General features: G+C 38.2%; 1 protein-coding gene across 4 annotated transcripts in view; it reads left to right on the top strand.

Moving 5' to 3' along the window:
• Positions 1 to 14,478, top strand: part of shank1 (SH3 and multiple ankyrin repeat domains 1) — a 648,010-nt gene that overhangs the window by 584,189 nt on the left and 49,343 nt on the right. For all 4 annotated transcript variants that reach the window (XM_051933687.1, XM_051933685.1, XM_051933686.1 and 1 more), the window contains exon 18: positions 3,048 to 3,183. In XM_051933687.1, the coding sequence (XP_051789647.1) occupies positions 3,048 to 3,183 (136 nt within the window). The remainder of the gene's footprint in view (positions 1 to 3,047; positions 3,184 to 14,478) is intronic.

The raw sequence follows: 14,478 nt of genomic DNA, 5'->3' as shown, positions 1-14,478 counted from the left end.
CAGTAAACATACTGGCCAGGATGCCGCTGCAATGGAAGGATGGGGGAAAGCAGATTTTCAAGGACACTGCCTCCCCCAAACTCTAGATGGCAGCTCCCCTGGACTGCAGCGGTGCCCCAGATTCCCGCAGGGCACTATGGAACATGTAGTTCAATACCACAGCCCTGCTGGGTGCTGTGTGTGCCGCCAGGGCATGCTGCAAGAGGCCCAGAGGAGTTAAATCTCATCCATAGCCTGGAAGTACTCCCAAGTCACAAGGATGGAAGTCCTTCTGAGCTGAAGAAAAATTCTAGTCCTCCATCTGACCCAGAAGTGCTGGCAAGTCACATGGGAGGAAGAACAGAAGCACTTCTGGGTCAAGGACTATTTAAAGGACTGTGAAGACCCAGCAAGTGAGCCAGAGTCGGGAGGTACTAGACAATGCTTGCTGAGAGGTGTGGAGGAGATAGAGAGAGAAAGAGAAATTTGTGATTTGCGATTATTTACTTGCCTGTTTACTGTGGCTGTTTTGCTTGGGGAGCACTATTGGAGAGGAAAAGAATTAAAAATACTTCGTGTTTTTAATCTGTGTGCTGTGCGTCTGTCTGCTGGGCTTAAAGAGGCAAAAGTGACCTCTATCATTCACAATACACACGCAACTGACCCCCTGCTGTTTCCTTCATGTACGGCGATGTCATGATGTCTGCGTTCTAAGTTTGCAGGTGTTTTACATGTAATTGTCATTTTACTGGGGTGCTCTGTAATTGACGGCAGATAGTAAACTTTGTTAAAATGGTATCAAAAAATACTACTCATCAGTTTTACTATATTTTCTGTTATAAATAATTTCTTACTGGATCTCAGCAACAAAGAAAAATGGAAAATAAGATTTAATAAAATATCAATCTTAATAATAATTCATTACTCAACACCCAATAAATCTGTTCAAAGACATTTAAAAGACAAATGATTAAAATAAATGTAGTACAGTGATCCCTCGCTATATCGCGCTTCGCCTTTCGCGGCTTCACTCTATCGCGGATTTTATATGTAAGCATATTTAAATATATATCGCAGATTTTTTGCTGGTTCGCGGATTTCTGAGGACAATGGGTCTTTTAATTTCTGGTACATGCTTCCTCAGTTGGTTTGCCCAGTTGATTTCATACAAGGGACGCTATTGGCAGATGGCTGAGAAGCTACCCAACTTACTTTTCTCTATGTCTCTTGCTGACTTTCTCTGATCCTGACGTAGGGGGTGTGAGCAGGGGGGCTGTTCGCACACCTAGACGATACGGACGCTCGTCTAAAAATGCTGAAAGATTATCTTCACGTTGCTACCTTCTGTGTGCAGCTGCTTAGTGAAGCGACATGCTGTACGGTGCTTCACATACTTAAAAGCTCAAAGGGCACGTATTGATTTTTCACTCTTTGTTTTTATCTGTCTCTCTCTCTCTCTCTCTCTCTCTCTCTCTCTCCCTGCTCCTGACGGAGGGGGTGTGAGCTGCCGCCTTCAACAGCTTTGTGCCGCGGTGCTTCGCATACTTAAGCCAAACAGCCCTATTGATTTGTTTGCTTTGCTCTCTGTTTCTGACAGCCTGTGCTCCTGACACGCACTCTTTTGAAGAGGAAGATATGTTTGCATTCTTTTAATTGTGAGACAGAACTGTCATCTCTGTCTTGTCATGGAGCACAGTTTAAACTTTTGAAAAAGAGACAAATGTTTGTTTGCAGTGTTTGAATAACGTTCCTGTCTCTCTACAACCTCCTGTGTTTCTGCGCAAATCTGTGACCCAAGCATGACAATATAAAAATAACCATATAAACATATGGTTTCTACTTCGCGGATTTTCTTATTTCGCGGGTGGCTCTGGAACGCAACCCCCGCGATGGAGGAGGGATTACTGTAATCCATTGTCACGCTATAAGTGATAGCTTGCTCTTAAACATTTACACAGGTAGTTGTTCGTGGGAATAAAAAAAGGAAAGGCTTTGTTATTGAACTCACATTTTAACTCTGCCATATGACTGATTAAAACCTTTTGAATGAAATACTTTAAGTTCTATCAAACTTATGTCTCATCCACTGGTGGGGACACTAATTTCCCTGGCTGGCTCAGAGCTATAGAATTGTGTTCCCTCTGAATACTGATTACAAAATGAACACTGAAGAGGTAAATTATGCAATATTGATTTTAAAAGATTGTAGGCAGTCTTTTATATAATTTTCTTCACAACTGTGCCCCTGCATCCCATCCACTGGAGGGAACACTCATTTCCATGGCTGGAGAAGAGCTACAGGCTTGTGTGCACCCTGCCTGCTGCTTTCAAAATATACCCTGGATAAGATACACAAGCAACAGGAGACCCCCAACAATGATATGTTAGTGTGCTTGCGGCAAATGAGAAGGGACTCTGAATTCCTTGGAGCAAAGATATCTTCATAACACCTGTTCAGATGTATATTAATTGTGATCAGCGATTTTCAATGATAGAGTAGCCCAGTAAAACGATAATACGCCTGCAACCTTAGAGCACAGACAACATGGCATTGCTGTACATGAAGGAAACAGGAGGGAGTCAGCTGCTCTCGCATGTTTACTGACAGACAGAACGGCATTTTGCACAGAGCATGCATTAAATCAAAAGAGAAACGGCATGCAAAGATGCTCGATCATTAGAAGATCCACAACAATCACACCTTAGTGCGCCTGCACCAAATGAAACAATGGTGCATTCCTGTAGTGGAGCATCCATGTTCATTTGACTATGGCTTCAACTACACAACAACAGGGCACTGCTCTGTGTTTTTTCAAACTATTCATAAGCCATCACGAATGTGTTGTACTGTGTTAGCTTCTATCAGTTGTGATAATTTTCATATTTCCTTTACTTTTTGATTTAACCTTGTATTTATGGGGAAATTTGGGATATTAGGAAAGAAATTGAACTATCTCAAAGAGTTGTTTGTGATTAAGTGTGGCTGATCAAGTGGTGGGGTTAGACTTTTACATAGTTACTGGAAAGTCACACTGCATCTAAGCATCCATATGTTGCTTTGTTCACAGGTGAATGGACAGAATGTGGTTAAAGTTGGACACAGGCAAGTTGTGAACATGATTCGTCAAGGAGGCAACAACCTGCTGGTCAAGGTCGTGATGGTAACACGTAATCCAGACATGGAAGAAGCATCTCGAAAAAAGAGTAAGGAAAACTTTGACAATCAAATATGTAAATAACTCTGCTGAACCTGAATACTTAGTGACAAATGTAATGATAAGAATTGTGGTAGAAATGAACATCTTAATTAAAGAAATGAATCCTCTAACAGGACAAATCTGATAAAACATTTTAGTCATTAATCAGGTAGGTGAAAAGCTTGTCCATCTGCATCATTTATTGGACCTGCAGCACCAAGCTGAGGTGGAGCATTTCTTACAGCAGTCTGTTAGAGTATGATGAAAATAGTCCAGTATTATAGGTGTAGATCTATTTTATAAGCAACTGAATTTACATAGCAGTGTCAATCAATGCATACATTTACTTGTTGCTTTACATTCAAATGATTTATATAACATAAAAGTCTATTATTATATTCTTATTCTTTTTATACCCTTTGGGTTGATCTACCATCCTTGAAATTTCTGTGTATATAACAACTGTCCATTCTGGTTGTTTACAGGACATCTTCTGATTTCTTAGTCATCTCTTAAGCATCTTTCAGGACACTTTGTGTATTATATCTTTGTCTTTGTTGTTCATTTGACATCTGGTTTCCTCATATTCCTGAACAGGTTTCTGACATGTATTAACCCTTTATGCTATTTCTTTGAGATGTATGCTGTATTTTAATATGGAAAGAATATCAAAAGACTTTTTCCTTAATGACTGTATGACCCGTAAGTCTATTTTTTCTTCCACAGAATCATGCTAAAGCACAAATTACAATGTGAGACAGATAAATTTGCAGTGCAGTTTAAATAAACAGATTATAATCTTACTCACCAGGCCAAATTTACAGGACTCTCTTCTATTGTGCTTTCTGACACAGTAAACCTACTAAGAAATAGTGAACAGGGGTTTGAGTGTGGTGTGACTTTATCATGGAACCCATATTATTTTTTCAGATGCAATAGTTTAAGTTCCACAGGTAAAGTGTAAAAAATAACCAAAGAAGCACATAAAAACAGAATCCTTTTAGACAGGCACACTATGAGTGCAATTTATTATAATTTATAGTATCTGGCAAAACGTGTATTGCAAGTATTAGCTAAATGATCGTTAAGAATATATGAATTTAAGAGTTATCAAGAAACAGGACTGGACTAACAAAGTATGTAAAAATGATTTGTTCATCACTTTCAGTCATCTATCTTACCTGACTATAGCTCAGATACTTTGCACCACAATGAATAATTTGGAATAGTCCCTAACATATCCATAGATAACTGAATACCTTTCCTCCAGTTTTATTATGAGATGAGGATCATTCTCTACCTAAAAATGTCCAGCATAAGTTTATATATTAATAACATTTTACTCATCAGAAACAGTAACTGCCGCAATCCCCATTTGCGCATCATGTACTTTAACTCGCCTTGTAACGCCATCTGTCAGTCACGTAGAAAAACAGGATGTTGCCTGTGAGAGGGAACCTAAAGTGATCACATACATGCAGTGTGCTGAACACACAAGCTCATTTTTCCAGTCCAGTCACCGCTTTTCATCAGAAAAGTGAAACATGTTTTTTGAAAGCAGAAAAGACATAACCCACTGAGGCTAAGTTTGGTGACGGTGAATTATCTTGATTTTTGGTGAATGTTGAATGTGATAGGAGCACTTTTTTCATGTCACTGTAATTTGGAAGGGTACAATGGACCCAAATACCTCAAACCCCATTTGGGGCTCATAGCTGATACTGACTGGAATTTCAGCAAATATTTCGTGATTGCGTTTTACAGGAAATGGCTCAACATAGGCATCTTTCTTTGAAAGAAATCAATAATATTATAAATGCCAATGACTTTTTAGATTCTGACAATGAAGATGATGACAATGATCCAATAGATATTGTGGAAATTCCTCCAGAATGGGTCGATGAAATTTCGGACAATGAGGATATCGATGATGACATTATCGATGATGAAGAGCCAGCAGATGTTCCCGGACTTATTGAAATTCATCGTGCGACAGGAAGGAATGAACCTACTATAGTAGACCTGGCTGTGCCAACAACAAGTATAGCTACAAAAGTTATAGCCCCACCATCTGCTAAAAAGAGAACACTGCCTTTGAATTCGAACTGGAAGAAAAAAAACAGTTACTCGAAAGTGTACCCAAATTCTGATGCTGTGGAGACAAGGAGGAATGATCTCATTCGTGAACTGAAGGGGAAAAGTCTGGTAAAGTGTTTTGAGAAGCTGTTTGATGGCAGAATTGTCTCAAATAGTGTCCGGCAGATTGTGACATTTGCCACATGTTTGATGACAGAATTGTCTCAAATATTGTCCAGCAGACTGTGACATTTGCCACACAGAAAAACATCCATCACTTTCAGCTTTCAAATGAGTGCATCGGGAAATTTATTGCAATTCTTCTTTTCACTTGCTATCATTCTCTTCCTCAAGAACAATTATATTGGTGTGAATATGAGGACATGGATGTCCAATGCATGAGACAATGCATGAGTTGAAACAGGTATCTGGAAACCAGTACCTCCATCTCATTGACAACTCTTGAAGGGATTCTGGCAGAAGAGCTGGATAAGCTTTTCAAGATTCGCCCATTGATTGACAAAGCAAACAAACACTTTCTGCAATTTGACGTGTTCTCTGAAAATTTGAGCGTTGATGAACAAATGGTTCGATACTACGGACATCACTATCTCAAGCAGTTTATGCATGGTAAGCCAGTAAGGTTTGGAATCAAACAATGGGCAATCTGCTGCTCACAAACAGGCTATTGTTACCAGATGCAGGTGTATGAAGGTAAGTCAAACGACGCCGGAGATGACTCAAGCATGACTGGGCTTGCGGCATCTGTTGTTCTGAAAATTATTTTGATTTTAGAGACACCAAACATGCACAAGCTTTAATTTACTGCTGAAACATTTTCAAGATATTGATGTCAGTGCAACAGTTACTGCTCGATTCAACAGAATGAACAAATGCCCTACTGTGTTAGACAAGGAGATGAAGAAAAAGGAATGAGGAACATACAACTACAGATTTGATTCATGGAATTAAATTTTGGCTGTCACCTAGAACGACAACAGCTGTATGACGCTACTATCCAACCATGAAACCGTCTAGCCCGTCTCACAGATGAAGTGATGGAGTAGGACTGAGAATAAAGAATTTCAGTCCCCTAACCCAAACTTATCATAGAGTATAACAGGCATGTGGGGGGAGTTGACAAGATGGATTGGAACATCCAAAAATACATAATCATAATAAGGGGGAAAATGGTACTTCCCTTAGCTTACCAATACCATTCACATAGCACTGCCCGCGCACTTTATGTAATGGTATAATTCCCAAATGGTACAATTGCCCAGCTAAATTACAGAATGATGGTTGCCAGAGTGTGTCTTGCTCTGTCTTCACCAATATCCAATCCGAAAAAGAAGGAAGGAGGAAATCTTTCCCTAAATCATAAATCAGTTGTGTTCCTTTTGACATCAGAACATCCGTATTTCATTACATCGAATGCACAGAAATGGACAAACAGAGGAAATGTGCAGTGTGTAAGAAAAAAGCAAGAAATCAATGCTGTAGATGTGATGCTCGACTACACATGGAATGTTTTCAAGAATGGCATCAAAAATAGATGGTGGGTACCATGATCCCCATTTAGGGATTGGACTAAAATTTGAAATTTTGGAAAAAATGTTGGTGCTGCAATTGAAAATAGATGTTTTTCTTACTATTCTGATGTGGATGGATAGAAATAAAGTAAAAAAAATATTCAGAAAAAAAATTGGCAGTTAATGGGTTAAATCAACAATATCATACATATGGACAGGGAGTAACTGACCCAACTGCAAGGGTATTCCACAAGTTTGCAGAATTCCCTCCACCAGAAAGGAAATATGTCATACCAGCTGTGTTACTCAGCTTCCCCTAGGAAATTCAGTCAATGGGCCTCAGTTATAGTGTCATTGGTTAATCAGATGTATCACTATATTTGAATTTTTTTTTTTTGTGAATTTAGCAGGCGCTAATATTACTAGTTCCCTTGAGATGCTTACTTGGTGGTGGTGTTATGAAAGCGATTGCAGCAGACCTCTAATTAAAGGACATTATCAATAGTGGTGTTTGGTAATGTTACAAAGGTCATTTAAAGTTGGTTCATTCAAATTGCTAAACATCCTGCCTCTCCATTAGCATCAAAGGCTAAAAATAGTACTGCCACAGGGTTTGAGCTACTGATTACTTTTACTCACTCAAAAGTACAGCCTTATTCTCTTCACATTCTGAAAAACAGCATCTTCATCAGCTGCTGTGTAATCAGTTTATCTCAGATTTATTGTCACAAGTAATCCTATGTACATTTAGCAGATATTAAAAAACAATAAAGAAAAACGAATGTTACTTGATTAAATGTAATGGTTGGTCACATGGCACAAAGAAACTACAAAAAAATAGGTTGTTTATATATTGCAACTAAGAGAGATCCCTACTGATTCAATTTATTTATATTTTTTTTTTTATTGAGTGCAGACTTAAATCACTTACGCCTGTTTACATCTACAGTTTATTAACAGTAAATGTTTGACTCAATTCCCTCGCCTTTGAAACAAATGACTTTGAAGACTCTCCTCTTCAGCAGATACTTATGCCCAATATGCTTATTAATGCTGCTTCAATTCGGTGTTCAGTAATGAAATAAGACAACAATATTCCTTCTGCATTACATTATAGTTCATTTAGCTGAAGGCTTTTACAATTACTGTACATATACCAAATACCCAGTACAAATACCAATAATATGGAGTACCATGCACATAATTACTCTATAAATGTTAACCAGGTTACCAGGCATAACCAGGATACCCACAAAAAAATTGACACATGTTAACCTGGTCTGTCAGAGACCAATGTCCTGGTTTGTCTAATTGGAATAAGGGTATACATGGCATTTCAGAAAACTTTTTTTTTTAATTATCAGGATATTAAAAGGCATTTAAACACAGTCACTGTAACATTCAATCAAAGAGCTTGCCTGCTTGGAGGTCCAATTGTTTAGTGGGGATCAACTTTTTAACCTCTGGAAGCTATATGACATCCATCTGAGTTTGTAATGTTTCTTTTTTCTTAACTTGCTTTGTATTTGTAAAGGCAGTTTGTGTTAATGAATGCTGCACTTTTGTCAGGAAATGATGAGATGTGTGCATTTTCAGACTATGAAAGTGGTTAAACATTTCATCTCAAAATGTACTGTATGTACATGATAAGTTATTGAAGCTGTCAGGCGCCTGTGTGTGGTGTTTGATTTTTTCGTCCTCCACTTATTTGATCTCATATATACCTCCTGAAGGTAAAACACATTGAGCTGGTGATACCTGTGTATGTGTTGTAAATTGTTTATCCTTACTGTGTAAATTCAATCTGAGCTTTCTATTTGGTATATGTGGCAGCATTTTCACATCTTGAACGTGAGTCATGTCACTATACATTTTCCAAAGTGTTTTGTTTAATGTGTTTTATGGAGTTGTTTACATGCATGCGCATCCATTCTGTGTTTGTATCCAGACATGAAGCGTTCTTGCGTCAGCTGTGTCGCACATTTTCATTTATTTCCTGTCAGGGGATGTATGCTGCTGGGTCTTCCTTGACCATGAGGATGACTTCAAGCCAAACTTTGGGACCACTGTGAGTTGGACATCCAAATCATAGGTCTAAATGCATGTATCATGGCATAAGCTGTTGACTGACACCAAGATCAATCTTCAAAGGCCAGGGTTGCGTGAGTTTTAGCATGACAGACAGACAATTCTTGGAATTTTGTATGTATACTAATGCTATAGTTTTACACCACTGCCCCCCCTCATAGGTGAACATATGACTGGTGATACACTGCAGTCAACAAGTAAATATCCACATGTGGACCTGAGTTTAGTTCAGTAGTACACATTGCAAGCTAACATTTGAGCTTTGCTGCACTTTTTATTTGACTTTCCTTCATTTCCAATTTTGTAAGTTTATTCACTGTTACTTCAGTTCTTATTGGATGCAATTATTAATTCCCAACTTTCTCTGAGGAAAACTGCTGTTTCCATATACTGGGTCTGTTTCAATTTGTGTATTGCTTTTGATCTAATCCCTAAAACTTTGTAATGGTTCAAGATTGCAGATCAAAGCATTACTTTCAAATCTGACTGAAGCTACCATTTTTACAGGATGTCCCACAGGAAAAATTATATTTATACTTGAAATTCTCTGTTTCAATTCAAATAATACAGTAAAACTGTAAAATTGTGTTTTGCAGTGTCCATCAACAGACCCCATGATCAGGAATTGATTGATCTACATCAGAATGTTTTTACTCATGGGAAATTGTGTATAGCATGTTCAACAATATGGATCTCCAGTGAATTAATAATATTAGCTCCTGCTAAAAATAAAAAAACTGCAAATATTGTATAAAGAAAAATACTTATTTAGGTTCATTATATACTTTACTAAATCTAATTAAACCACAACACTCTAACTGTGACCCATTGTCTTAGGAAATTTCCTGGGTGAAGCAGGATAACAGACCTAACTATGTATATTTTCATACTTTACTCACTTGACAGCCACCCCTTACTGTGATTGGTGAAATGCCTACAGAGTCATGCATGTTACAACACCTTCTGCTTAATATCTGGTATGTTGAACTGGCCCCTGTGGCTGCACAACAGTTTGCATGAACCTCAGCCACAACAGCTTACTTTTTCTGTTCCTGTGTGTTTGTTACCATAAAAGTGAAAAATGCAAGCAACTTGCTATCTAAGTTCAGATGCAGCCAAAATTTTTAGCTGAAGACTTCAAAAGTGATTTCTTTAATACAGTGTATTTTGAAGAAATTTGAACAAAAAATAACCAAAGACCCTTCTCAACCAATAACTAACATAGGACATCAGTCAATGCAATTTGTTTATCATTTTTTTGTCATTTACTGCCATTTCAACTGTTTCAGCTCCACAAGCCTATCTGAGCTCTGTTTTCAACTACATTAGATTGTAAATTGCCATTAAAACCTTATATTTTATGTTTCCTACTAACAAATTTAATTGCACTCTATTATGGATGATATTTATTGAGGAGGAAATAAGTTAGGTTTGGTAAGTGCCGTTTTTTTGTTTATATTTATGGCTGCCGCTATATTGTTTATGGTTTCTATGCCAATTGCCAGTCATGTGATACACATGTCATATGACATATCTTGTCATCATGTTCCATCGATATAAGATGGCAGCTCACCTTTTCTGGCATTGTAGCTTTGGATCTCGGCTTATTTTTGCATTCTTTCTTAGAGTTGTGGAAGTTATAAAACTTTAGTGCTAGGACCTTTTTGCTTTCTTTTTTGACTTTGTTACTTGCATTTTGTTGATTCTACTTCTGTCTTTGGTGTTTGCTGTTCTTGTCCCATTTTTCTCCTTTCAAAGTGCACACTCTTCTGAAAGGTGTCCTTAACAGAAAGGAGTAGAAACAAGTATGATATAAGGTAGACATCTTCATAAAGGTCATGGTCTCCTGGCAGGCATTGCTTTTTTCAGAAATGAAAAATATTTTTAACCATTCTTTGTTTATTGTATTTTGCAGTTGAAAAAATGCACATGCTCAGAAAAGAATAATATAAACCTGAACCAATGTATATCAGATTTTGCTTTTGTATTAAAGTGGCAAGTTTTTTATCCTTTTGACTTATGATCTCTCTGTCTTCAGCTTCACTTTTCTTTTTACAATCTCAGGCTTTTTTTAGAAATATCCACCTCCATTCAGGCTCATTTGAGCTTGTTATATACTCCTGTTGTTTTCCCAGAAAGTTTCCACCGTGCTTTCCATTAACATACAGTAAATATATATTGTAAGATGCTAGAGATCGCTGTTGCCTCTTTCAACCCAACAGACAGACACACTGCACCCAGGGTAAAATCACCAAGAAGATCTTTAATGTTTTTTCTTCTTGATGTAGTGCCCCAAAGCACCTCTGTCACCATACACAACCAAAATAATAACCACTATTCACAAATCTCTCCTCCACTCCTCCCATCAAGCTCTGTCCTGCTCCCTCCCAACTCCAGCTTGCCTGGGGAGTCTCCACCAGTCCTTTAAATACTCTTTGACCCGGAAGTGTTTCTGTCCTTCTAGCCACGTGACTTGTCTGTACTTCTGGGTCAGATGGAGACTTGTGGATTTCTTCAGCCTGGAAGTACTTCTGTGGTTCCATCCCCGTGACTCGTGAGTGCTTCCGGGCTATACGGGAAATATAAATTCTTGTGCCTCCCTGCAGCGTGTCCAGGTGGCACCCACGGCACCCAGCAGGGCTGTGAAGCCGAACTCCAACTCCCATGGTGCGGGAATCTGGGGTGCCGCTATGCTGCAGGAGCATCTCCATCTGGCGTTCTGGGGGAGGCAGTGTCCCTCTGTAACTGCTTTCCCCCATTTTTCTCCTTTCTGGGCGTCCCAGCCAGGTTGAGCAGCCAGCCATCTGCCACAATATATAAAAGTATACTTACAGATCACAACAGAACATAACTTTAAAATGATAGCAAACTTTAGCATTACAAAAAATGTGCAAATGATTTTGCAAGCACTGGTTTGACCTGTACATTTGTTTAGTATCAAATATTCTCTATGCTTTTATTGTTTTGATTTTAGTTTCAGCCCTTGGTCACAGTGTTGTATGCAGGTTTCATTCTCAGTTATGAAATCCTTTTAAAAACTTTCCCGGTCTGGTTTTATTGGTTCAAGATTGTCCCTGGAATATTGAGCATGATTATGCTTCATTTCAGGAATCAACATACCTGGTATTCAATGTGTACAGGCTTTAGTCTTCTTTAATTGTTCAAGATTGTTCTCCGATCAAAGACACCACTATCACTCCTCAATTTCCTATTATTTTTATTATATAGTCACAACATTTTCTTGATATTAAAGTCAACCAGTCTTGAGGTTGAGCTGGCCAGCAGATGTGGTGCTCCAGTATATCCTTAGTCCAGTTGTTGTAAAGTCTCAAATGGCAGTGTGTGGTAATATTCTTTCTAACTGTAATATCATTTTGGTCAAGCAAAAGTGCGTACACCATAAATAGGGTGAAACACGTGTCGTGTACTCTTTGTATTATTTGGCAGGTACTATATATCATGTCTATGATCGGCTCCTCACAACTGAGAGGGCATGATGGATGTCTGCCGACTGGCTGACTGACCACAAACATTACCTGGTAGGTAAGCACCCAAATATCAGATTGTGATCAGACCTATATGTGTGAACTTTCGTCTTGTTTATTTTTGTTAAACACTATGATGCACTCCCATACCAAGAAGTGCAAAGTAATAAAAGATAGTACCAAATAATACACTGGACAGGATGAACAATGATAATGTAAAGTACCAAATAAATTAAAGTTAAACACATCCTTCTAATTTACTGGGCCTACTCTGCACATCTTTTAGCAAGTGTCTCTTGCAGTTCACCATGACAAAGCAACATGATAAAGCTAGGCCTCTCCTCCATTGTCAATCAATTTAACTTCCCAGCTTTACACACAAATGGCAACTGTCCTCACAATGGTATTAAACTCCACGAAATATTTGTTTCTGAGGAAATCTTTAAAAATACTAAATTCTTTAGGTGTTTGTTGAAGATGTGTTTAATTTGAGATATTTGTGCTGGTACACCTGGATATGTGCATGATGCAACAGTATTCATTATATCAGACCCCTAAATATTATGAACACCTAGATAAGCTAGACGCATTAGCCTATTATTAAATAAAATTACTAGTATCTTTTAATGAATGTCCAATAGGAAATGTTATTTTATTAATGTGACATTGAACATTATAGAACACCACAGGGATATGACAGGATTTTTATTTTGTTACAAGTGTGGAGATGATAAAAATACTGTCTCATGACACCTACATTAATGTGTAAATGTATTATTGTTCTTGTTAAAAACATTTCCACTACAGCTTTTTTAAATATTTTGAATAGATTATCTGCTGAAAAAGTACAGAAAAGGATGTATCGATATTTGTAAAATATTACTGAAAATTGCTCTTTCCATTGCCTACATCAAAAGACATGTCAAAGCATTGAAACGTTATTCTCATAAAACCAATTGGAAATTTAACTAGTATGTCTTGCTGTGCTCCCATTTTGTTTTTATTATGGGCACCACCATTGTTTAGTGTTTGTGAGGCAGGGTTGCCAGGCTTTTGCTAGGCAAGACAACTGTGAAGGTCTGACACACGACGTCATTACCAGAACCATATAAAGGTCAGCATCATACTGTTCCTGACTGGTAAAACAGTGCCAAAGTTTGTCCTCTGCCTCTTTAGTACAGCACTATGCCACTTTGCTTGTCGGCTCCTAACATTTCATTTCTATTTGTAGATCTATTCATGTATGAAATTACTGCTACTGCATATTCAGTAATCTAGATGGAACTAGCCCAAAGGTGCAGGGTTTAAGTTCCATTATGGAAATCAAATGTAAAACTTTCTGTTCTTGATTGTACTGATGCCTAAGGACTACCATATTGTGGTCAGCCAAAATTAAATATTTAAGATGATCATTCAGTCTAAAATTTAATGTGAATTGATAATTACTATTAAATAAATCTATAAATAAATTATTACTGTTGTGAAATAAAATTTTACCAGATTCCAATTTTTATATGTGTCATAGTAAATACTGATCTAAATAAAGCTTAAGGTTTATTTATATTTTAATTTATCGATCTTTTACTAAGTGGTCTGTGTAAAGGGATTTCAAATAATGGATGATTATCCCTAATTCAAAATGCCTGGGACCAGAAGTATTTTAAACTTTGGATATTTTTTGGAAATTTCTAGGTGCAACCAGGGCATTGAGGGGGTCCGGTTTGGTGGGCTCAGGATTGGGTCACTGCTTTTTGCAGATGATGTTGTCCTGTTTGCTTCATCAGGCCGTGATCTTCAGCTCCCACTGGATCGGTTCACAGCCGAGTGTGAAGCGGCTGGGATGGGAATCTGCACTTCCAAATCCGAGACCATGGTCCTCAGCTGGAAAAGGGTGGAGTGCCCTCTCAGGGTTGGGAGCGAGATCCTGCCCCAAGTGGAGGAGTTCAAGTGTCTCGGGGTCTTGTTCACAAGTGAGGGAGGAATGGAGCGTGAGATCGATCAGTGTCGCATCCGCAGTGATGTGGGCTCTGCTTTGGGCTGTTGTGGTGAAAAAGGAGCTGAGCTGAAAGGCAAAGGTCTCACTTTACCGGTCGATCTACATTCCTACCCTCACCTATGGTC

The sequence above is a fragment of the Erpetoichthys calabaricus genome, chromosome 11, assembly GCF_900747795.2.
Source record: "Erpetoichthys calabaricus chromosome 11, fErpCal1.3, whole genome shotgun sequence".
Classification (NCBI taxonomy): Eukaryota; Metazoa; Chordata; class Cladistia; order Polypteriformes; family Polypteridae; genus Erpetoichthys; species Erpetoichthys calabaricus.
Note: the sequence above shows the minus strand (reverse complement) of the source record. Positions and strands in the feature narration are given on the sequence as shown.